We start from the raw sequence: 23,082 nt of genomic DNA on the forward strand, positions 1-23,082 counted from the left end.
AAAAAATTAAGCATTTGGACACAATGCTTTAAAGCACAGACCCATGGCTAGAAAACACGGCACAAAAGGAAGTCTGGGTGAGGCCTTCACTGCAGCAAACATGATTCTGTGCAGCCCAAAGAACCAAGATTGAGGTCGGGGTGAGACGGTGCCAATCTTACTAAAGGGGGGGGGGCAGTCCCTTGCTGGAAAAACCAGATAATAAGCTGAGAGTCTTTGGGAGCTAAAGGAAAAAGGATGCTTTCATACTTGTTTGGCCTGAGTTTATTTCTTTTGTAAGTAAAGAAGAGCAAGAACTTCCCTTGTCCCATAAACAAATATGGCTGATACAGTGGTACCTCGGTTTATGAACACAATTGGTTCCGGAAGTCTGTTCATAAACTGAAGCGAACTTTCCCATTGAAAGTAATGGAAAGTGAATTAATAAGTTCCAGGTGGCTCCGCGGCGTTCGTAAACCGAAAATTCGTAAAGGGAGGTGTTCATAACCCGAGGTTCCACTGTATAGCGAATCAGGGCATTGGAATATGTTAATTCATTTCCCCTGGTATAATAGAGTCCATGTTTTGTCACCTTGTCTTGTTCAATCGTTAAGGTAAAGGGACCCCTATTACATCTATGCAAAAATAGCTCCTGTCGCTACCTTCCTCGCATTCACATGCCTGCGGTTTATTTATTTGGTTTTCGTTATATTGTCTGCATTTCTTTGACAGTGATCTGTAATTGTACATCGACTCAGTATATTGCCTTCAGATCCCTTTTGGGGAACACTGTATTTTGCAGAATTTTGTATCAGTTTTTTTTAAAAAAAAAAGTAATAAAAATCATTTAAAAAGAAAACAGAACTGGAATAGGGGTCGGGGAGCATAACCAGGGACGCTTGATCTGCAAAACAGATTTCTCTGTGCAGAGAATTAAGGGTGCAAATGGGTGTGGAGAAATTCCCACCCCCTGGAATTTCACGAGAAAAATCACCTCCCTGCCCTGCCTTGCATTTTGCCGGAACCAAGGTGTCCAACCCTACCATTCCACCCTCCCTTTTGTAAGCAGGAGCCAGGAGCCAGGAGCCCAGTGGCCCAGTCTGAACTGAAAACGCAACCGCTCTCCAAGACTGCCATGGCGAGGAAAAGAGGGAGATATGAGATACTCCATGCTCTTTGCCTTTTTTCAACAGTCAAATTTTATTCTCCTGCGAAAATATACAGACATATCTGTCTCCTGGGTTCCTTCCCTACAAAAATATATGTGATGGAAGCGTCCCTCTGGAAGAGTTGGTTTTGTGCGTCTTGGCTTGTGTGCCGTCCGGATATCGTGTGCCGCCATCTTGCCGCCCCGTCCTCAGAAGTAGAGCCTAAAATAGCTGCGGGGGAAGGATGGGCAATAAATCCTATATAATAATGTGCAAGTGTTTCTGCGTCCAGATTCCCTGTGTCCCTGTGTCCGCGCTACTGCGCATGTGCCCCACGGACACAGGGATTGGACGCAGAGACTTGACACAGACGCACGCTCTCCCCACCCACCCCACTCCTCTGCCTACCATTTCCCTCGCAGTCCTCAGAAGAATCGCGGCCTTCTCCTGGGCGCCCGCTGGCCAGCTGGGCTCAGCGGAGCGCCCCGACGAAGCGGCAGCCGTGGAAGTGGTCAATCAGCCCCCCCACGCGCTGCCGCCGGCGAAAAAGGCTGTATGCTCTAGCGCCCGTTTATTAAACGGGCTGAATGACACTAGTCTATTATAATAGGCAAGGAATAGTGGGAATGAGCATAATAGCTCTGTCCCCTGGCAATTGTCGCCGCCACCCTCAAGCTGGAGGGTGACTGTCATGGAAAGCTTGCTCTAGTCATTTTGTTAAAGTTTGGGGCGGGAACTAAGGTACGGGAGCGGGATTTCGGAGCTGGGCCCGTGACGACAAGGTTTGGATGGCTCAGGTGAGTTTTTGACAGGGCTCTTACTGTAGGAAGTCTGGAGCCTTGGACATGGCGTGTTCGAACTCCACCAGGGAGAGCATCTTGTCGTTATCCAAGTCGGCCTCCTCCAGGACCTGCTTGGAACGGAAATGTCTGCCTTGAAGACCACTCCCTGACACAGGTGTCCCAACCAAAGGGAATGCCCTGTGTGAGAGACCTACACCTCAAACCATCGGGCTCTGGACGTGAGATCAGCGTCTCCTGTTCGTTAGCCAAGGGATGGAGCAAGCCAGCTGTCCCCAACCTGGTACCGTCCCAATTTGTTTTAAAAAATGTAACTGAGAGAAGATCTCAGAGCCTGGGTGGGTTCGTAGGAGAATGTATAGACTCACAGCCTTGAGATTGGAACATCCCTCCCAACACTGCCCTCAAGGCACATGGAAATCATGCGCCGAGGTCCACACCTAAAGTTCTCCCGGTTCACCTCCTTCATCTCATGCTGCACCTCCATCTTCTTAATCAGCAACTCAAGGACCACCTGCATCATCTTCTTGGTCAAAAATGGACTACGACTCCCAGCAGCCCCTGGGGCCATGGTGTTGGGTGCAGTGGTGGCTAGCGCTGGTAGGGGGGGGAGACAGGGAGGCCAGCTGACTCAGGCTGATGGGAGTTGTGGTGCCCAACATCTGGAGGGTACCAGGTTGAGGAAGGTTGAAACAAGCTTGCTTTGCTCTAGTCCTGCGCTAGGAATTGGTGTCCTCCACCTCCCCTGGGCCTACTTTGGCCATTGCGGGACATCGCAGCATGGCCAACTTCTTGTCTCGAGGTCTCTGGAGATCTCATAAAAGGAAGGGCATGCTGGGACGTGGGGCGAGACGCACGTGGTTGGCCAGAGAGGCGATCTCTTCCTCGCTGAGGTTGTTCCTGTCAATCAATCTGCGGATGACATTCTGGAGGTCTTCCTCGTCAACAAAGCCATCGTCGTTGAAATCTGGTCAAGGGAAGTGTTGCAAAATGTACGGATGGAATGGGTCACAACATAGGAACATCAGAAGAGGCTGCTGGATCAGGCCAATGGCCCACCTAGTCCAGCATCCTATTCTCACACTGGCCAACCAGATGCCCAGTATGGGGAACCCAGCAAGCAGGATCCGAGCACAAGAGCCACACTCTGGGCGATGACCACATTCCTCGGACCCCGGTTGCCACAAGGGGAATTCGGGGGGAAATACCCTACCGTATATCAGAAAAGCATACTCCATCTTAATGCTCTGGCACGCCCGGTCACTGAAGACAGACGCCATCCCAAGGATGTCCTCAAAGGTGAAGTAGCCGTCAGTGGAGAAGACCTTGCAGATCCGGTCGCGGAAGGGATTCACCTGTGTGGACGGACGAAGGGGGATTGATGCCTGAAGAGAAATCCCATACCCCAGGGGCAAGGGAGCAGCTGGTGAAGGAGGCAGTGGTCCTTCTCGACAGGTTCAGACCTCGACTATACGGAAATGGTGAAACTGACTGTTAAATGAAGAGGACATTGTGAGGAATTGTTTAAGGAAGAATAGTGACCATTGATAGACTAGGTAAAAGGTAAAGGTAAAGGACCCTGGGCGGTTAAGTCCAGTCAAAAGCGACTATGCCTGATGATCGTCTTCCAAAGCAACTACTCTATTCCAAACTTAAAGATGGAAAGCGTAATGCTGGTGGTCAACAAAAGAGGTTCAAAGACTGTCTCAAGGCAAATCTAAAAAAAACGTAGTATAAACACTGGCAACTGGGAAACAGTGACCTGCGAGCGCTTCAGTTGGAGAACAGCCTTTCCCAAAGGTGTCATGGGCTTTGAAGACACTCGAACTCAGGACTCAAGGGAGAAACATGTTAAGAGGAAGGCACGCTTGGCAAATCCACACCGTGATCAACTCCCACCCAGAAACCAATGTCCCCACTGCGGAAGGACGTGTGGATCCAGAATTGGTCTCCACAGTCAGTTACAGACTCATTGTTATAACCATGTTTATGAAAGACAATCTTACTCAGCTACGAATGATCGCCAAAGAAGAAGAAGATGGGGTTGCGGCGCTCATCTTGCTTTCAGGCCAAGGGAGCAAGCGTTTGTCCCCAGACCAGCTTTCCAGGTCATGTGGCCCACTTCCGGCGCAATGGGACACTATGACAGAAACCAGACCGCACAGAAATGCCCTTTCCCACCACAGCGGTACCTATTTATCTACTTGCACTGGCGTGCTTTCGAACTGCTAGGCTGGCAGAAGCTGGAACAAAGCAACGGGAGCTCATTCCGTTGTGGGGATTCGAACCGCCGACCTTCTGATCGGCAAGCCCAAGAGGCCCGGTAGTTTAGACCACAGTGCCGCCACCTGCGTCCCACTACCTAGCAAACTGTTATTCATACATGAAGTGACAGGCCAGGATTTAAAATATAAGCAACGGGTTATTGAAAGAATTGATGATATCGGGGCTTAGATAACAAATACACATGTGTTGTAAAGGAGAGTCTCATGCTCTATCAAGTGAGCTAAAGGAAGCGGATTATCAATCAACAATGGTTGTCTTTTTTATTTTGAATGTGGAACCTGTATTTCTCATGTGGGGTTTTGTTTTGTCAGGATTTGCAAGCTGCTAGCAGATCACTGTTGAAATCTGAAGCAGCGTCTTTATTAATTAGTTAATTGATTAACTGAATGAAGGCCTCTGACTCCCCCCCCCCCAAAAAAACTCAGGCAACATCCCAAGCAGTACCCCTCTTCTACCACCGGGAGGCAATAGGGAGCTTCTTCTCCCTGCCTCCTTTTGTCCAAAGGAGATTAAATTTCCACTCTAGGTAATATGATAATCTCCAAATGCAGACTTATCGCTCGCAGTCTATGAAATGCCCTTTTGAAACCAGCGCTCGACTGATGCATTTAAGATCGGAAAGGCGAATAAATGGCTCCTGGATCATTCCTTTAAGCCGCAGAAGAGTCCAACGATAACCCTTGCCTGATGCTGGGAGCAGAGTCAGGGGGTCTGCAACCCACCTCAGCCCCACCAACTTCCACCACCACCACCACCGCTGCCCCCTCCTTCTGCTGCCCCAGATGCTTGCTATAGGGCAAGAGCATGTTGTGGCGGGGTCTGTGGGTGCTCCCCCCACCCAGCTCCCAGAAGTGTGTCCTTTCACACGGCCGTTGGGGGACTGAAAATCCCAGAAAATCCTCTTCACAGGTACCTGGCTTGACAGCAGCAGGTGTGAACAGGACCCAGGGGTCTTAGCCAGAAGCGTAGCAAGGTCAGGTGGTACCCCGTGCAAACAATTCTTTGTCACACCCCCCCACACACCCCCACACACATTGCAAATTTTGGGAACGTTTGCCAGAGTTGTTGAGCTTCTTTTAGGGAGGGTTGGCTGTGAAACAGATACGCCCGCTGGTTGTGAAAACCCAGCCATCAATCACATAAAACCGTCAGGATGATCGCTGGGCATATTTGCACTATCAGCAGGTGTATTTTCACCACGGCGATCGTGCCAACCACAAAAATCCACCCGCCGGGGTTGTGAGCGCTGCCACGCTGATCCGCTGGACGGGGGGGGGGGGGGTTATCACACACCCGGCATGACACCCAGGGTGGACCGCACGCCCCGCACCCCCTTGAGACGCCCCTGGTCTTAGCAGACCACAAGCTTAACATGAGCCCACAGTGCGATGCATTAGCAGAAGGTGAAGAAGATGTAGATGAAGAACAAGCAAATGCTGTTATCGGCTGCATCAACAGAAGTCTAGGGTCCAGATTAAAGGAAGTCCCACTCTATTCTGCCTTGGTGAGTCCACATCTGAAATACTGTGTCCAATTCTGGGCACCACAATTTAAGAAGGATGTTGAAAAGCTGGGATGTGTGCAGAGGAGGGCGACCAAGATGATCAAGGGTCTGGAAATCAAGCCTCTCTAAAATAGATCTCATCTCATAGCCCAGAACAGTCAGGAGCAGCAAGAGAGAGAGAGAGAGAGAGAGAGAGAGAGAGAGAGAGAGAGAGAGAGAGAGAGAGAGAGAGAGAGAGAGAGAGAGAGAGAGAGAGAGAGAGAGAGAGAGAGAGAATCTCCATTGTTCCGTCTGAAAGGAAAATAAGTGCTTTCCAAAAGAGTCCTGGATAGTGTGTTGTGCTGTGCCCTAAAAAAAGGGAGGCATTTATTTTTGGGAGGAAGCAAAGCGTCAGAGGCTCAGAAGAGAATGGAAAGACACCCAGCCCAACCCACCAATTTAGCCAAGGTGCCTCAGGTGCTGAGCATAAGCACAGAAGAAGAGGCTGCCGGATGAATCCAGTGGCCCATCTAGGCCAGCATCCTGTTCTCACTGTGGACAGCCGTATTCCTGTGGGGAAACTGAGAAGCAGGATCTGAGCAGCAGGGCGACTCTCCCCTCCTGGAGTTTCCAGCAATTGGGATTCAGAAGCAATTGGGATTCAGAACAGAGCCCTCCCGGCTAGGAGCCATCGATAGCTCTGTCCTCCTCCATGAATTCATCTAATCCTCTTTTAAAGCCATCCAAGTCGGCAGCCATCCCTGCTTCCTGCGGCAGCGAGTTCCATAGTTAATTATGTAACTAATTTAAATAGCAGGGGAATGTCCAAAACTGTGCAGCAAATAACAGGATTTATGTTATTTACCCCTTATATGCCCACCTGACCAATCTGTGGAATGGGCACTATTACAGGTGCCACATTATACTGGGTCTGCATTTGTAAGAAATTGATCTTCGGGTGTGGCGGATCCTGCCACACATCACTGAGCTCTTGTTGGTGTCTGCTGGAAACATTTTTGTTCAGCCAGGCCTGCCCAGGTGAAACAATGAAAAGGTAAACCACCGTGATGTATCATGCGTTCTTATCTCTTCCCATACGTTCTTATCTCATCCGATGGGTGGCCAGCTTCTTTCCCGTTTCACAGGAATGGTTTCCTCAGGGTGCGGACTCTTTCAAAGGTTCATGTGTGAAGGCTTAACAAGACTAACGAAGCTCACAATTCTCAAAGACTTTATTGTCGGACTTTATTGCACTTTATACTGGACTTTTAAGACTTCGAGTATGAGACTTTGCACACATTTTTGAATCTCCTTGTATACGTGAAGGTTGTTTAATACATTTAAATATTTGCACCTCACGGTGGTTTATCTTTTCATTGTTTCGCCAACATCACCGTGGTTGTCTCTTTGTTGCTGCCCAGGTGTCTAGAATACTGCTTTGTGTTTTAATCTGTTGCTAGTTCAGGAGAAGGGGACAACAGAGGACGAGGTGGTTGGACAGTGTTCTCGAAGCTACGAACATGAGTCTGACCAAACTGCGGGAGGCAGTGGAAGACAGGAGTGCCTGGCGTGCTATGGTCCATGGGGTCACGAAGAGTTGGATATGACTAAACGACTAAACAACAACAAGTTCAGCACTGATTTTCACTGTTTTGTCTAATCCTGCTTTAAAGCCATCTGTGTGTGTGTGCTTCTTGAGGGAGTGAGTTCCACCGTTTAACTCTGCGCTGCGTGGAAAAGGACTTTCTTCCCTCTGCTGCCCTGAATCATTCCAACAGTTCCAGTGCCATGAGAGAGGGAGGAAAAGTTCTTCTCTATCAACTTTCCCCAGGCCACAGAGAGTTTTGCAAATTTCTGTCCTGTCACCTCTTTGAAATGCCTCTCTCTCTCTCTCTCTCTCACTCTCACTCTCCCAGGCGCACCACATTCTGGGCCCCCTCCAGATATTTGGGGCAACTGTGCTGCCAGGGGCGGGCGGGAGTTGTGGTCCCACGATGCTGCCCAAAGCCCCTGGAAGCCAACTGAGATGGCAATATGTCTCCTGAAGATGGCAGCCCTCCATCAGCAAAGAGGCTTCCTCCAGCCTATCTCACATTGCCCATAGAAAACCAACTCCAATATAATGGTACCTGGGTTCTCAAACGCCTTGGTACTCAAACAACTTGGAACCCAAACACTGCAAACCCGGAATAATAATAATAATAATAATAATAATTATTATTATTATTATTATTATTATTTATCTCCCGCCCTCCCCGGCCATGGCCAGACTCAGGGTGGCTAACATCAAAGTATATAATACCTTAAAACATAAAATCAAACAGTCGATTGAAATAGAATCATAGAATCATAGAGTTGGAAGAGACCACAAGGGCCATCCAGTCCAACCCCCAGCCGAGCAGGAAACACCATCAAAGCATTCTTGACATATGGCTGTCAAGCCTCTGCTTAAAGACCTCCAAAGAAGGAGACTCCACCACACTGCTTGGCAGCAAATTCCACTGCCAAACAGCTCTTACTGTCAGGAAGTTCTTCCTAATGTTGAGGTGGAATCTTCTTTCTTGTAGTTTGAATCCGTTGCTCCGTGTCCGCTTCTCTAAGGGAGGAGGCTGCTGAACCGGTCAGGTGAGTTTCTTCGCAAGACAGTGACCTTAGCTGGCCACTCAAATGTCCTCATCGGCATCCCAAAGGAAGGAACCAGGTTGCAAGAGCTACAACTAAGGGGTGGGATCCTCCAGGTCAGACATAGACAAACTCGGCCCTCCAGATGTTTTGGGACTACAACTCCCATGGTCCCTAGCTAGCAGGACCAGTGGTCAGGGATGATGGGAATTGTAGTTCCAAAACATCTGGAGGGCCGGGTTTGCCTATGCCCGTTCCAGGTTGTGGGACGTAACATCACTGTAGCAGTCAAGTACAACATTTCCTGTTTCCTAGAGTGGACACACAGGGGAATGTTGCTCCAGCCAGGAGGACTTCCTGTGACACCTGGTCTGGAGCATCCTCCCTCTGCGTGTGAACAGGTAGATGGGCGTGACCCTGGCAGACCCCATAAAAGGGCTGGCCATGCAGCCATCTTCTCTTCTGATACTGATACTTTTTGCTGTCTGCTGGCTCTCAGCCAGCAGCACATGGGCTCAACCACTACATGGGATAAACCCACGCTCTCTTCTGTAACTACAAGCTAAAGTTTGCCTTCAGGGAACTTACTGTGAACTGAATGTGAGTAAACTTCTTACTACTTTGAAAAGAAGTCTGTTGTGTCTTTATTCTTTTTAAAGGGGATTAAAGGGGAATTTACCAGGAACAAACCCAATCTAGACAAGCCAGACTGGATTGCTTAACTCAAGAGAGTCAAAGGAATCTACCAGCCAGCTTCCTACAATATACAGACTCACTAGCATGAGTGAGGAAGGATAATATTTAATCAATATATCCTCTCCTGCTATCCACAACATTCCCACAAAGGTTAGTGGGCGGGTCTTTCTTCCACAGGTAGGAGCTTACTTTCCAAGTTCCGGACTGCAGAATCCGGGACTGGCAGCCATTTGACACCGGAAGTTGCGTCGGCGTAACTTCCGGTGTCGCTTTGCCCTTCTATGGGCACCAAAAATGGCCGCCGCCGGCTTCAAAAGTCGCTTGTACGCATGTCAGGAAGTGCGTCGACACAACTTCCGGTATCGCTCCGCCCATCTATGGGCACCCAAAATGGCCGCCGCCGACACCGGAAGTCGCGTCTATGCACTTCCGGACATGCGTAGATGCGACTTTTGAAGCTGGCGGCGGCCATTTTTGGTGCCCATAGAAGGGCAAATCGAAAAGGAAAAAATGGCCGCCGGCAGGAGAAAATAATGGAGAAAAACGGGAGACGAAGTGATACGGGGGACCACCGGGAAAAGGTAAGTAAAAAAGGGGTTTTCCCGGGGGAAACGGGGTACTTGGCAGCTATGGGTAGGAGGTGGGGTGTGAGCTGAGTTGGTGGCAGGCTGCAAGCCAGATACACAGAGACCTGCTTGCTCTGTGACAGATGCAGAAGCAAGATCTGTTGGGATGTTACTTCTGCGAGCCCCTCCATCCTATGCTCAGGCTGCAAATAAAACCTTAAAAAAAAACACCACAGTCTCCGCTGACCTTCATGCCAAGCAAACCAAACTAGGCATGTTCTCTCTCCACTTGGAGGCTGGGGTGTCATGGAATTTTTTCTTTCTTAGATTTATATCCCACCCTCCTTCCCAGAGGAGCGCAGGGCAGCGAGCAAAAAGTGATAAAACAATCAGGACATCCATGAAACGTCTTAAAACTTACTCCAATATAGATGCAAGCTGAGAAAGGTCTCAGCTGAGAAGGTCTTGAGCAGGTGGTGAAACGCAACGGAGGCAGCGCCTCTCTAATAATTAAACGGAGGGCCACGGCATAAAAGGCTCCGCTCCTGCATTAAGAACATTAGAATGGGAAGAAGAGCCTGCTGGAGCAGGCCAAATGATAGTATCCTGTACATTTGAGATTTTACTTTCTTGGGCTCCTTGATCACTGCAGATGGTGACAGCAGTCATGAAATTAATAGACGCCTGCTTCTTGGGAGAAAAGCAATGACAAACCTAGACAGCATCTTAAAAAGCAGAGACATCACCTTGCCGACAAAGGTTCGTATAGTTAAAGCTATGGTTTTCCCAGTAGTGATGTATGGAAGTGAGAGCTGGACCATAAAGAAGGCTGATCGCCGAAGAATTGATGCTTTTGAATTATGGTGCTGGAGGAGACTCTTGAGAGTCCCATGGACTGCAAGAAGATCAAACCTATCCATTCTTAAGGAAATCAGCCCTGAGCGCTCACTGGAAGGACAGATCGTGAAGCTGAGGCTCCAATACTTTGGCCACCTCATGAGAAGAGAAGAATCCTTGGAAAAGACCCTGATGTTGGGAAAGATGGAGGGCACTAGGAGAAGGGGACGACAGAGGACGAGATGGTTGGACAGTGTTCTCGAAGCTACGAACATGAGTTTGACCAAACTATGGGAGGCAGTGCAAGACAGGAGTGCCTGGCGTGCTCTGGTCTATGGGGTCACGAAGAGTCGGACACGACTAAACAACTAAACAACAACAACATTTGCCAAACAGTTGCCTGTGAGAAACCTTCAAGCAAGATTTGAACCCTCCTGTGGTTTCCAGCAATTGGGATTCAGAAGCCCTGCTGCCTCTTGACCACAGAGGCAGAACAGAGCCCTCCCGGCTAGGAGCCATCGATAGCTCTGTCCTCCTCCATGAATTCATCTAATCCTCTTTTAAAGCCATCCAAGTCAGCAGCCATCCCTGCTTCCTGCGGCAGCGAGTTCCATAGTTAATTATGTAACTAATTTCAATAGCAGGGGAATGTCCAAAACTGTGCAGCAAATAACATGATTTATGCTATTTACCCCTTATATGCCCACTTGATCGTTTCAGTCCGTGGAACGGGCACTATTACAGGTGCCACACAATACCGGGTCTGCATTTTTAAGAAATTGATCTTTGGGTGTGGCGAATCCTGCCCTTTGGAACTCCCTGCCTATTGATATCAGGCAGGCAACTTCACTGAGCTCTTGTTGGTGTCTGCTGGGAACATTTTTCCAGGTATCTAGAACACTGGTTTGTGTTTTCATCTGTTTTTAGTTTATCAGTGGTTTTAACTGTTTTTGAACATTTTAAATACTTTTTAAATTGCCCCCCTTTTTTCTTTTGGAAACTGCTTTAAGGTTTTGTTTTGTCTTTACCATGAAGCAGGGTTTTACAGTCAAGATAGTGTGACCTATTGGCTAGTGTCAGACTAGGACCCAGGAGAGACCAGGGTCCTAGTTCCCACTCAGCCATGAAGCTCACTGGGTGTGACCTTGGGCAAGTCCCTGCCTTTCAGTCCAACCTACGCCCGCCAGACAGCCGCGCTGGGAAACGGGGCGGGGGGGGGGGGGCGCCAGCGGGATCTTCGCACCACGGTGCCAGGGCACCAGATATGCTTAAGACGGCCCTCCTCGCAGGGTTGTTGTGCAATTTAAACAAGGTGCGGATAACTTATGCATGCCAACTTGTACTGTGTTGGAAGCTGCTCAAAGTGGCTAGGGCAACCCAGCCAAGATGGGTGGGGTATAAATAATAAAATTATTAGTATTAGTATTATTAGTATTAGTATTATTATTACTAGTGTCATTCAGCCCGTTAAATAAACGGGCGCTAGAACATAGCAGTATGTGAGAGGAGCGGCGGGGCCGCGGCCTTCCCTCCCTTTAGCAGTGGGCGCTCTGCTGAGCGCAGCTGGACAGTGGCCGCGATTCTCCTGAGGACCACGAAGGAAACGGTAGGCAGAGGGGTGGGGGGGAGAGTGTGTGCGACGGCCGCTTGCTGCTGGTCGCCGGGGGGGGAGTGTAGGGGGGAGGGAAAGGAAGCAGCCTCCCCCTCGCGCAGTGAGGCGCTTGTCCGGCCAGGAGCGGCGGTTGGCGGCCGCAGGTAAACGGTAGGCAGAGGGGTGGGGGTGGGGAGAGAGAGCGTGTGCGTGTGCGTCCAGTCTCTGCGTCCAATCCCTGTGTCCGTGGGGCACATGCGCAGTAGCGCGGACACAGGGACACAGGGACTGGACGCAGAGACACAGGGACTTTATTATACAGGATGAACAAGCAGGTGGGATGTAAATGCAGCAAATGAATAAATAAAAATGTTACACAATAAATAAAATGTTACACAATAAAAAATAAATAACTTGCCTAACTTTTGCACACTTAAAAAATGATAGTGACGCTTTCATTTGCTTGCCTGATTTCCATTCCTGCCCTCTAACAAACATGAGAATCGTAGGAATTTCCACAACCGTTTTGCTTTTTTAAACAAATCTCTGCAACATCCTGAACCCGGAGTCTGTAAGGAGCTTTTTAAAAACAAGATCCAAAAAAAAAAAAAGGGCTGACTTTCAACAGTTTTTAAACCTCCAGCCCAGTGTTGCTAAGTGACTTGCAATTGAGATGGAAATCCTCGCCCTGGTAGAGAGACTGGCGATGGTTCAGATACAACTCCTGATGAGAAAAAGAGAGGAAGCTCTTTGCCAGAGCACAGGCTGCATCCCAAAAAGATGTCGCAGAAGCTCTCTCTCTCTCTCTCTCTCTCTCTCTCTCTCTCTCTCTCTCTCTCTCTCTCTCTCTCTCTCTCTCTCTCTCTCTGCCCATTTGATCAATGCAAAGTTCTGCATTAGGTATTCCGAGGAAACGGCTTTTTGCCTGCGGGGGAAATTCTTCATTTAAGTACAGAGGCAGGGAGGTGGGCTGAAAAGGCTACAGAAGGGACCTTGAAATGGGGAGAGTTTGTGTTCTGGGGGGGGTGGGCAGTGAGGGGACAGACAAGAGGGGCTCTCCAGGGAGCTGCTGAATAAAATAATTTGGAGGTGAGGAATGGCCTGTTCCTACTTTATTTTTTAAAAGGATCAGGTTATAAGTGAAGTTTTGGAAAACCACACTTGGGGAGGGGGGGTGTTCGGTGGAGATATGATAATTCAGCAGATGCAAAATTGTTAGACCATAACAGTCTAAAGGGATGGGGGCAATGAGATGCAGTCCTGTATACAGGGAAACCTCGAATCTAATACTGTAGTGTAGAGGATTTTATTTGCTGAACTGGTCCAAGAAGTTTCTCTGTACCTTAGCTGGCCATTGAGCGTCCTCAAAAGAATGAGCCAGGTTGCAAGAGCTACAACTAAGGGGTGGGGTCCTCTAGGTTCATCGGTGGGCATTTCCTCCACATCAACAGGTGGAAAGGGAGGGGGCTCCCGGTTGCTGCAACTGCTTCGCAGAGTGTGCACCTGGAAATAGCTGCCCAGCCGCTAAATCGGTGCTCTTAGTTATCCAGAGCTGTAGAAGCGACTGTAGCTGTTATCTTTGGCAACGGACAATTTGCTATCTGCCCTGTGTGCATTGCATTGGACCAGGAAGCACACTTGACCCTGGAAGGAATGCAGAGGAGGGGCACCAGGCTGATCCAGGGTCTGGAAGCCGAGCCTGATGAGGAACGGTTGAAGGAGCTGGGTACGTTTAGCCTGAAGAAAAGAAGACTGAGAAAGGACGAGAACCATCTTCAAAAGATGGAGCAAGCAGGACCTCTGCTGCTCCAGAGAACAGGAGCCAAACCAATGGACAGAAGTCGCACTGCAGCCATTTTGGAACTGGGCAGAGCAGCATCAAAAGTCGCTTCTGAGCATGCTCCGCCCAGTTCCAAAATGGCCGTCGTGCCAGAATAAACCGGGAAAAAGAAAAAAAAATCCGTTTTTTCAGCTAGGAACAGTTGGAAAAACGGGGATTTCCCGGGGAATACGGGAGGCTTGGCAGCTATGCCAATGGATTCAAAGGACAAGAAAGGAGGTTCCAACTAAATGTCAGGAAGAAGCTTCTGAGGGCAAGAGCTGTTTGACAGTGGAACGGACGTCCTCAGAAGGTGGACTCTCCATCATAGGAGGTCGTTAAACAGAGGTTGGCTGACTGTCTCACCAGAGTGGTGCATGCTCTGGTTATCTCCCGCTTGGACTACTGCCATGCACTCTACCTGGGGCTACCTTTAAAGGCGACCCGGAAACTACAACTAGTCCAGAATGCGGCAGCAAGAGTGGTGACTGGGAGCGGCCGCTGGGACCACAGAACACGGGTCCTGAGTGATCTACACTGGCTCCCAGTACATTTCCAAGCACAATTGAAAGTGTTGGTGTTGACCTTTAAAGCCCGAAATGGCCTCGGCCCAGTATACCTGAAGGAGCGTCTCCACCCCCATCATTCAGCCCAGACACTGAGGTCCAGCGCCGAGGGCCTTCTGGCAGTTCCCTCATGGCGAGAAGCAAAGTTACAGGGAACCAGGCAGAGGGCCTTCTTGGTGGTGACGCCTGTCCCGTGGAATAACCTTCCACCAAATGTCAAGGAAATAAACAACCATCTGACATTTAGAAGACATCTGAAGGCAGCCCTGTTTAGGGAAGTTTTTAATGATTGATTTTTTAAATGTATTTTTAATCTTTTGTTGGAAGCCACCCAGAGTGGCTGGGGAAACCCAGCCAGATGGGTGGGGTATAAAGAATAATAAATAATAAATCACTGCTACTACTATCCATTGGATATTCTTTAGCAGAGATTCCTGAAATGCAGGAGGTTAGACTAGATGAACATTTAGGGTCCCTTCCGAGTCTGCCATTCTATGATTCTATTTATTAAAACAAAAAAACCAAGAAGCCCCAAACCAGCCATCTATTTGTGTTTGTTGACATGTGAATGTCAAAAGGCGACACTGAAAATAGCCAGATTCTGCAACGCAGCCTAATTAGGGAGGGAGGGAGGCTTCAGTACAAAAGCAAGGAACACGCTTTGCAATGTTTTCAGAGAGGGAAACAGGCGCATCTTAATGAGCCTGCTTTTTTCACTGCCGGATCCTGGCAAGGTAATGGGCCAAACAGCATCTGCCCTGAAAATTAGAGGGTGCGTTTGCTACAGGGCAGGTATAAATTTAAATCCTCGATCTGCGTATGGGGTGTCAGCCGGCTGAAGCCTTTGGAGGAGGAGGAAGGAGTCATCTAAATAACTTCCTGACTTTTATTAATAAGCTAACAATGAAGTTTAGGAGAGGAGGAAATTCTGACTTTAAACTTTCATGTTGTGTGGATGCACCACAGACAAAACTGCAGGGGGGAAGGGGCAGAATTTATTTATTTATTACATTTATGGTCTGAAGCTCAACATCAAAAAAACCAAGATCATGGCCCCTGGTCCCATCACCTCCTGGCAAATAGAAGGGGAAGAAATGGAGGCAGTGAGAGATTTTACTTTCCTGGGCTCCTTGACCACTGCAGATGGTGACAGCAGTCATGAAATTAAAAGACGCCTGCTTCTTGGGAGAAAAGCAATGACAAACCTAGACAGCATCTTAAAAAGCAGAGACATCACCTTGCCTACAAAGGTCCGTATAGTTAAAGCTTTGGTTTTCCCAGTAGTGATGTATGGAAGTGAGAGCTGGACCATAAAGAAGGCTGATCGCCGAAGAATTGATGCTGTTGAATTCTGGTGCTGGAGGAGACTCTTGAGAGTCCCATGGACTGCAAGAAGATCAAACCTATCCATTCTTAAGGAGATCAGCCCTGAGTGCTCACTGGAAGGACAGATCGTGAAGCTGAGGCTCCAATACTTTGGCCACCTCATGAGAAGAGGAGACTCCCTGGGAAAGACCCTGATGTTGGGAAAGATGGAGGGCACTAGGAGAAGGGGACGACGGAGGACAAGATGGTTGGACAGTGTTCTCGAAGCTACGAAGATGAGTTTGACCAAACTGCGGGAGGCAGTGCAAGACAGGAGTGCCTGGTGTGCTCTGGTCCATGGGGTCACGAAGAGTCGGACATGACTAAACGACTAAACAGCAACAAGTAAATAGTATTCAATTTAGTTTATTCATCTGTCAGTGATCCAATGCTTCCTCCCATTGCACAGGAATGTGGATCCATCTGAGATCATTGTAGAGGTGTCATATCGTACGTAGAATCATAGAATTGTAGAGCTGAGAGGGCCAACCTCTTCTTTAAAACATCCAAGGAAGAAGAGTCCTCCACTGAGGGCGTCCATGGGCCTGATCCTGCAAGCTCTTCTCAACTTCTTATGTAACAGGATGCTGGGCTAGATCTGCCATGGACCTGATCCAGCAGGCTCTTATGTCCTTATCTCTCCCTCTGTGCTCCCAGAAACCTTCAGAGGCCGCAAGGCAAAGGCAGTGGTAAGAGGCACAGTTAAATTTGTCAGCTCCTCAAGAGCTCCCTGGAATTATCTGTGCATCTGAGCGAACGCAGCGGCACTCTTCCGATAATGCAGCGCAGGGATCCCGAAAAGGCTGCCCGTTGCCAAATGGCACCATGTCGAACATCGCTTGCCGGATCTCGCACGGAGCTCTTTGCGAGGCAGCCCTCGAGGAGAGGGAATTAATCATCCCGGCCATGTTCAGCATCTCTGCGTGCCATCATTTCTCTCCCTGACAGCCACGTCTCTTAGCGGTGGCCCAAAACATCCCAGTGATCCTTATTTAGAAATTCAGCAGCAAGCACTGGGTTGGAAAGCAGCGAGCTTAAAGGCTTCTGAACTGTGCAACAAAAGCAAACTCTCTCTGGTGTCGGTTGCTTTGCAAATACAAGGTGACATTCCTCTCTCTGCAAAGGCAGAACAATTGCAGCCCTCTCTCTTCCCTCTGCCCTGCCTCCAAATTAAGGTACTATTTCTGCCAGCAATGTTTTCAGGTGCGACAGATGCTTAGCGAATGTCTCACACCCCCATGATGACCTCAGATGGACCCACACTTCTGTGCTGTCAGAGGCAGCATCTAGACCGCACCAACAGTACAGCAGTCCCCACAAAGCGACGTAAAACTACCACTCTATTCTGCCTTGGTCAGATCCCACCTAGAGTCCTGTGTTCATAGAATCATAGAATCATAGAGTTGGAAGAGACCACAAGGGCCATCCAGTCCAACCCCCTGCCAAGCAGGAAACACCATCAAAGCATCCTTGACATACACCTGTCAAGTCTCTGCTTAAAGACCTCCAAAGAAGGAGACTCCACCACACTCCTTGGTAGCAAATTCCACTGGCGAACAGCTCTTACTGTCAGGAAGTTCTTCCTAATGTTTAGGTGGAATCTTCTTTCTTGTAGTTTGAATCCATTGCTCCGTGTCTGCTTCTCTAGAGCAGCAGAAAACAATTGATAGCCCACTCCTCTATGAATCTGTCTAATCCTCTTTTGTTCTAATATTCTTGGTTCTTAAGTACCACCGAGACACAGCAATGGTGTTTCTGGAGTGCTGTGTGCGTGTTTGTGTGTGCATTGGGGAGGGGGGGCTTTAAATTGTCCCTTGCACCACAGCCCTGTGATATTTTCAGAGGAGCGGGATAGCATTTCTCATTTGCGAGGAGCGCGCTTCAATAAATGCCGAGTGCCTCCTCCTGCATCCTCCTATGCAAATAGCATTAATTAAATGTGCAAAAAAATGTAAACATGCTCGCTGTAATCCAAATTGACAGTGTGGCTAAATATATTTATTTCCTGGGTTTTAATTAAACCCCGCAGTGGCTGAATCTTTAAACATGACTTGCATGGGCTCTGATGAAACAGGCCTGAGTTGTGGATCAGGAGACGCAATTAGCACTCGCTGCCTGAGTGGCCATCTCAGCTATTGTCTTGCAGGAGAGGGTCTTGCGGTTCGAGGACCCGCCCCCCGCGAGAAATGAAGACACAGTGACACATGGATCTGAGTTAATGGGTAAAATAAGGCCACAACTTTATTGGTTAGAGCAAGTGAGAGGTATTGGACACCCTAGCAAGCATGACCCCACCCCGCTCTGCGGGGGGTCATATCAGGTTAACGCCCCGAGGGAGGAGGAGGAGCCTGTTGATGCAAATACAACTGAAAGCTCACCCTTGGGAGGTCGTGCCATGGCCCTAGCCTCAGCAGGGCATCGGACAGGATCCACGACCGCCGGATCCCTTAAGGGGATACCCCTATAAGAGGAGGGTTGGATGGTGGCCACAACCAGTCCTCAAACACACCATATTCCAATGCCTAACCGCCAAATACCGAAAGAAAGTTGTGACGAATTGCTACGAGGTAGGCGAAAAAACCAAGAGGCCGGTGCCAATTAGCCAAATGGATTAAAATAAGCTCCTACCAGGCCCCTTGGGCAACCAAAGGCGACCAACCGAAGTCCATAGCAAGGTCAAAGCACACGCACAAATGGAAGACCTAAAGGGAGGGTGGGCGGGAGATCCGTCGGGATGCCGAAGGAGAAGGATTCCCCTGCTGCCGCGCCAATTTAAACGTCCGCAAAGCCCGCCCCCCGGGCGGCCCTATTGGCCAGCCAGAGGCTTGGTGCAGCAGCAGGGGGCCGATACATGCCCCCCTTGCTTGCCGTGCGGAGCGTGTCCCACCCGCAAAGTCTCCCCTCGTGGAGGAGGAGAGATCTTGCCTTAAATGCAAAGATATTTTTTGGGGGGGGGAGTGAGAGTTTTGCATCCTAGGGGAGGTTCACCTGCGTTTCCTGATGCAGAAGAGTTTCTGATGGGTAGGAGAAAAGCTAGAGACTTTGCTTTCCTTGCCTGGCTTGTCACGTTGAACCAAATCTCTTGGCTAGGCTGCCCTGTCTGGACTAGAACCCCATGTGACCGAGACTGGCCTGGGGCCAGTGCCGGATTTACGTATAAGCTAAACAAGCTCTAGCTTAGGGCCCCACTCTCTTGGGGCCCCCCAAAAAAAATTAAAAGAAAAAAACCTAGGTGTACATTTCCAAAATATAAGATAAAAAACAAATATAATTAAAAACCTACCTACATACAGTTAGAGCTTAATAATTATTTTGCTATTAATATACTTCTTCTTAATTGTATTTCACTATTAATATACTTCTTAATTGTACAGTGGTGCCTCGCTTAACGAATGCCCTGCTTAACGAAATTTCCGCTTAACGAAAGGTTTTTTCTAGCGGGGGTTGCCTCGCTAGACGAATTTGTTTTATGAAAAATTCATCTCTCGAATTGCGGTTTCCCATAGGAATGCATTGAAATTCAATTAATGCATTCCTATGGGCAAAAAATTTTTTTAAAAAAATTCATTCCTATGGGATTCGCTAGACGAATTTTTCGTTATAAGAAAAGACCCGTGGAACGAATTAAATTCGTCTAGCGAGGCACCACTGTATTTCAGTTCAACAAATACTTTCAAAAAATACATATTTTGTTAGGTGCAAATGGCTTTAGATACCTATTAGGTCCATAAATTACCATATAGCATATATTCAACACAAAAAAACAGCGACAATTTGTTCCTAACAAAGGGCAGCTGGACATTTAAAGGGCCCTGTTACTTCAGTATCTTAGGGCCTCATCAAACCTAAATCTGGCCCTGCCTGGGACAGTTGTTGTTGTTGTTTAGTCGTTTAGTCGTGTCCGACTCTTCGTGACCCCATGGACAGAGCACGCCAGGCACTCCTGTCTTGCACTGCCTCCCGCAGTTTGGTCAAACTCAAACTTATTTTGATATGCTTAAACGTCCGAGGCGTGCATTGCAACATACAGAGAATCCACGAGGAGCTCAGTTTGTGGCAGAGCAGGCAAATCCAGGTCCCACCTCAGAGGATGGGCAAGTGAATGGAAAGGTTTGCATAGCAGACCTGCCCCATCGCCAAAGTGCCTTACGGGGCTGCTCTGTGCACCGAGGAGAAAGTAATGAAGTGAGAGTTCATTAAGAAGAAAGCACAGGCTCCTTCTTATTTGTGCAGTCACCCATCCCAGGATGGCTGGGAGCTTCACGTTAATTAAAAGTGTTGGATTTTTGAAGGAAGTTGGGGTTTGCACACGAGCGCTTGGGTTGGGAGGCAGCAAGTGGAAAGAAGACTTTGGAACCAGTGCAAAGATTTGCATAAGCCTTTTGCAGAACAGTTGAGGGCGTTTGGCATGTCTAGTCTGGAGAAGGGAAGGCTGAGAGGCAATATAAAAAAAATCCTTCCAGTAGCACCTTAAGGTAAAGGTAAAGGGACCCCTGACCGTTAGGTCCAGTCGTGACCGACTCTGGAGTTGCGCGCTCATCTCGCATTATTGGCCGAGGGAGCCGGCATACAGCTTCCAGGTCATGTGGCCAGCATGACAAAGCCGCTTCTGGAAAACCAGAGCAGCACATGGAAACGCCGTTTACCTTCCCACTGTAGCGGTCCCTATTTATCTACTTGCACTTTGATGTGCTTTCGAATTGCTAGGTTGGCAGGAGCAGGGACCTAGCAACGGGAGCTCAGCCTTTCGCAGGGATTCGAACCGCCGACCTTCTGATCGGCAAGCCCTAGGCTCAGTGGTTTAACCCACAGCGCCACCGCCAACTAAGTTTGTCATTGGTATGAGCTTTCGTGTGCATGCACACTTCTTCTGATACACCAATACAGAATTCACCAGACCCTTATGTATAGTCAGAGGGTGGGGGTGGGGGTATTGCTCAGAAGGGTGGAGGGAATGGGTGATTGGCTGATAGGAGTGGTAAACCTGTTGATGACTGTTAACAACTGCAATTGGTCTTACAGGAAAAAGCAAGGGGTGAGATGGCTGAAGAAAGCTTTATCATGTATAATGAGATAAGAATCCAATGTCCTTATTCAGACCAGGTCGCTCCATGGTTTTAAGTTTGGTAATAAGTTGCACTAAGTTGTAATAAGTTGAACTGGAACTGGATATGGAACAACTGAGTGGTTCAAAATTGGGAAAGGAGTACGACAAGGTTGTATATTGTCTCCCTGCTTATTTAACTTATATGCAGAATTCATCATGCGAAAGGCTGGACTAGATGAATCCCAAGCCGGAATTAAGATTGCCGGAAGAAATATCAACAACCTCAGATATGCAGATGACACAACCTTGATGGCAGAAAGCAAGAAGGAATTAAAGAACCTTTTAATGAGGGTGAAAGAGGAGAGCGCAAAATATGGTCTGAAGCTCAACATCAAAAAAACCAAGATCATGGCCACTGGTCCCATCACCTCCTGGCAAATAGAAGGGGAAGAAATGGAGGCAGTGAGAGATTTTACTTTCTTGGGCTCCTTGATCACTGCAGATGGTGACAGCAGTCACGAAATTAAAAGACGCCTGCTTCTTGGGAGAAAAGCAATGACAAACCTAGACAGCATCTTAAAAAGCGGGAGGCAGTGCAAGACAGGAGTGCCTGGCGTGCTATGGTCCATGGGGTCACGAAGAGTCGGACACGACTAAATGACTAAACAACAACAACAATAAGTTGCAATTCAGCAACTTCTCTTTCCAGTCTATTTCTGAAATTCTTTTGTAATAAGACAGCTACTTTGAGATCTTGTATAGAACATCCTGGGAGATTGAAGTGTTCTCCTACTGGTTTCTCTGTCTTGTGATTCCTGATGTCAGATTCCTGACATCAGATCGTGAAGCTGAGGCTCCAATACTTTGGCCACCTCATGAGAAGAGAAGACTCCCTGGAAAAGACCCTGATGTTGGGAAAGATGGAGGGCACAAGGAGAAGGGGACGACAGAGGACGAGATGGTTGGACAGTGTTCTCGAAGCTACGAACATGAGTTTGACCAAACTGCGGGAGGCAGTGCAAGACAGGAGTGCCTGGCGTGCTCTGGTCCATGGGGTCACAAAGAGTCAGACACGACTAAACGACTAAACAACCAAACTTAAAACCATGGAAAGACCTGGTCTGAATAGAGAATCATCGTTGCTTCTTCCACCTTCTGGGAAATAAAATTGTCAGCAGGACAACTGAGGAATGTTTAAGGTCCAACAACCTATATTTACATGCTTTACTTTGCTGCACATTTTCTTATTTTCAATCTCTGCTGGGGTTCTCTCGCCGAAGAGTACTTGCCCCAGACATGGATCTTGGCATCCAGGAAGTCTCCTTTTTATTCTTTTTCTCTCTTTTTTGCACCAACACCTTGACCAGCTCCCCTCCTGTGTTCGACATTTCCATGCCTTTTTGCAAAGAGATGCTCTTCCAGAGATCTCCCACCCATGAAGTCTGAGCAGGTCACCCCAGAGGGCAGGTCATACTCTCATCTGGCTGATAGGCTTACCTTCAGCTGGGGCCAGGTGGACACCTGATCAGAGGTGAGTTTCTCCTGTCTATAATCCTTTCCTTGAGGGCAGTCACTGCAGAAAGCATCATAGATTCTGAAAGCGAAGGAAAAGGGCAGGCGGTTGGCTGGGCTGGGCTGGCCTTGCACTATCAAGGCTCCTTAAGGAAATAAAGTGGTACCTTGGTTCTCAAACGCCTTGGTACTCAAACAACTTGGAACCCAAACACTGCAAACCCGCAAGTAAGTGTTCTGGTTTGCGAACTTTTTTCAGAAGCTGAACGTGCTCCATTTTGAGTGTTACGCTTCCGATTTGAGTTACAGGTAGGTAGCCGTGTTGGTCTGAGTCGAAGCAAAATAAAAAAATTCCTTCAGTAGCACCTTAAAGACCAACTAAGTTTATATTTTGGTATGAGCTTTCGTGTGCATGCACACTTCTTCAGATACGTATCTGAAGAAGTGTGCATGCACACGAAAGCTCATACCAAAATATAAACTTAGTTGGTCTTTAAGGTGCTACTGAAGGAATTTTTTTATTCCGATTTGAGTGCCACACTTCTGTTTTGAGTGTCTGTTTTTGCTATTTACTTTGCATTTTTGTTTTTGCGGCTCTTTTCGTTTTGTTTTTGTGACTGTGTGGAACCCACTTCAGCGACTGACGGATTGATTGATTGACTGCAGTACATTGTTTATTGATTTCACTTTATGGATCAATGGTCTTGTTAGATAGTAAAATTCACGTCAAATTCCTGTTTTAGGGGTTGTTTTTTAAATGAAATG

At 48.2% G+C, this 23,082-nt stretch overlaps 1 protein-coding gene across 1 annotated transcript in view; it reads right to left on the reverse strand.

The window, feature by feature from the left end:
• Positions 1 to 1,944: 1,944 nt before the first annotated feature.
• Positions 1,945 to 23,082, reverse strand: part of CIB4 (calcium and integrin binding family member 4) — a 31,553-nt gene continuing 10,415 nt past the window's right edge. Inside the window, exons 2-4 of the mRNA XM_060273286.1 lie at positions 3,141 to 3,381; positions 2,785 to 2,894; positions 1,945 to 2,037 (exon numbers count right to left, since the gene is read on the reverse strand). Coding sequence (XP_060129269.1) covers positions 1,945 to 2,037; positions 2,785 to 2,894; positions 3,141 to 3,381 — 444 coding nt within the window. The remainder of the gene's footprint in view (positions 2,038 to 2,784; positions 2,895 to 3,140; positions 3,382 to 23,082) is intronic.

The sequence above is a fragment of the Zootoca vivipara genome, chromosome 3 (genome assembly GCF_963506605.1).
Source record: "Zootoca vivipara chromosome 3, rZooViv1.1, whole genome shotgun sequence".
NCBI classification, from domain to species: Eukaryota; Metazoa; Chordata; class Lepidosauria; order Squamata; family Lacertidae; genus Zootoca; species Zootoca vivipara.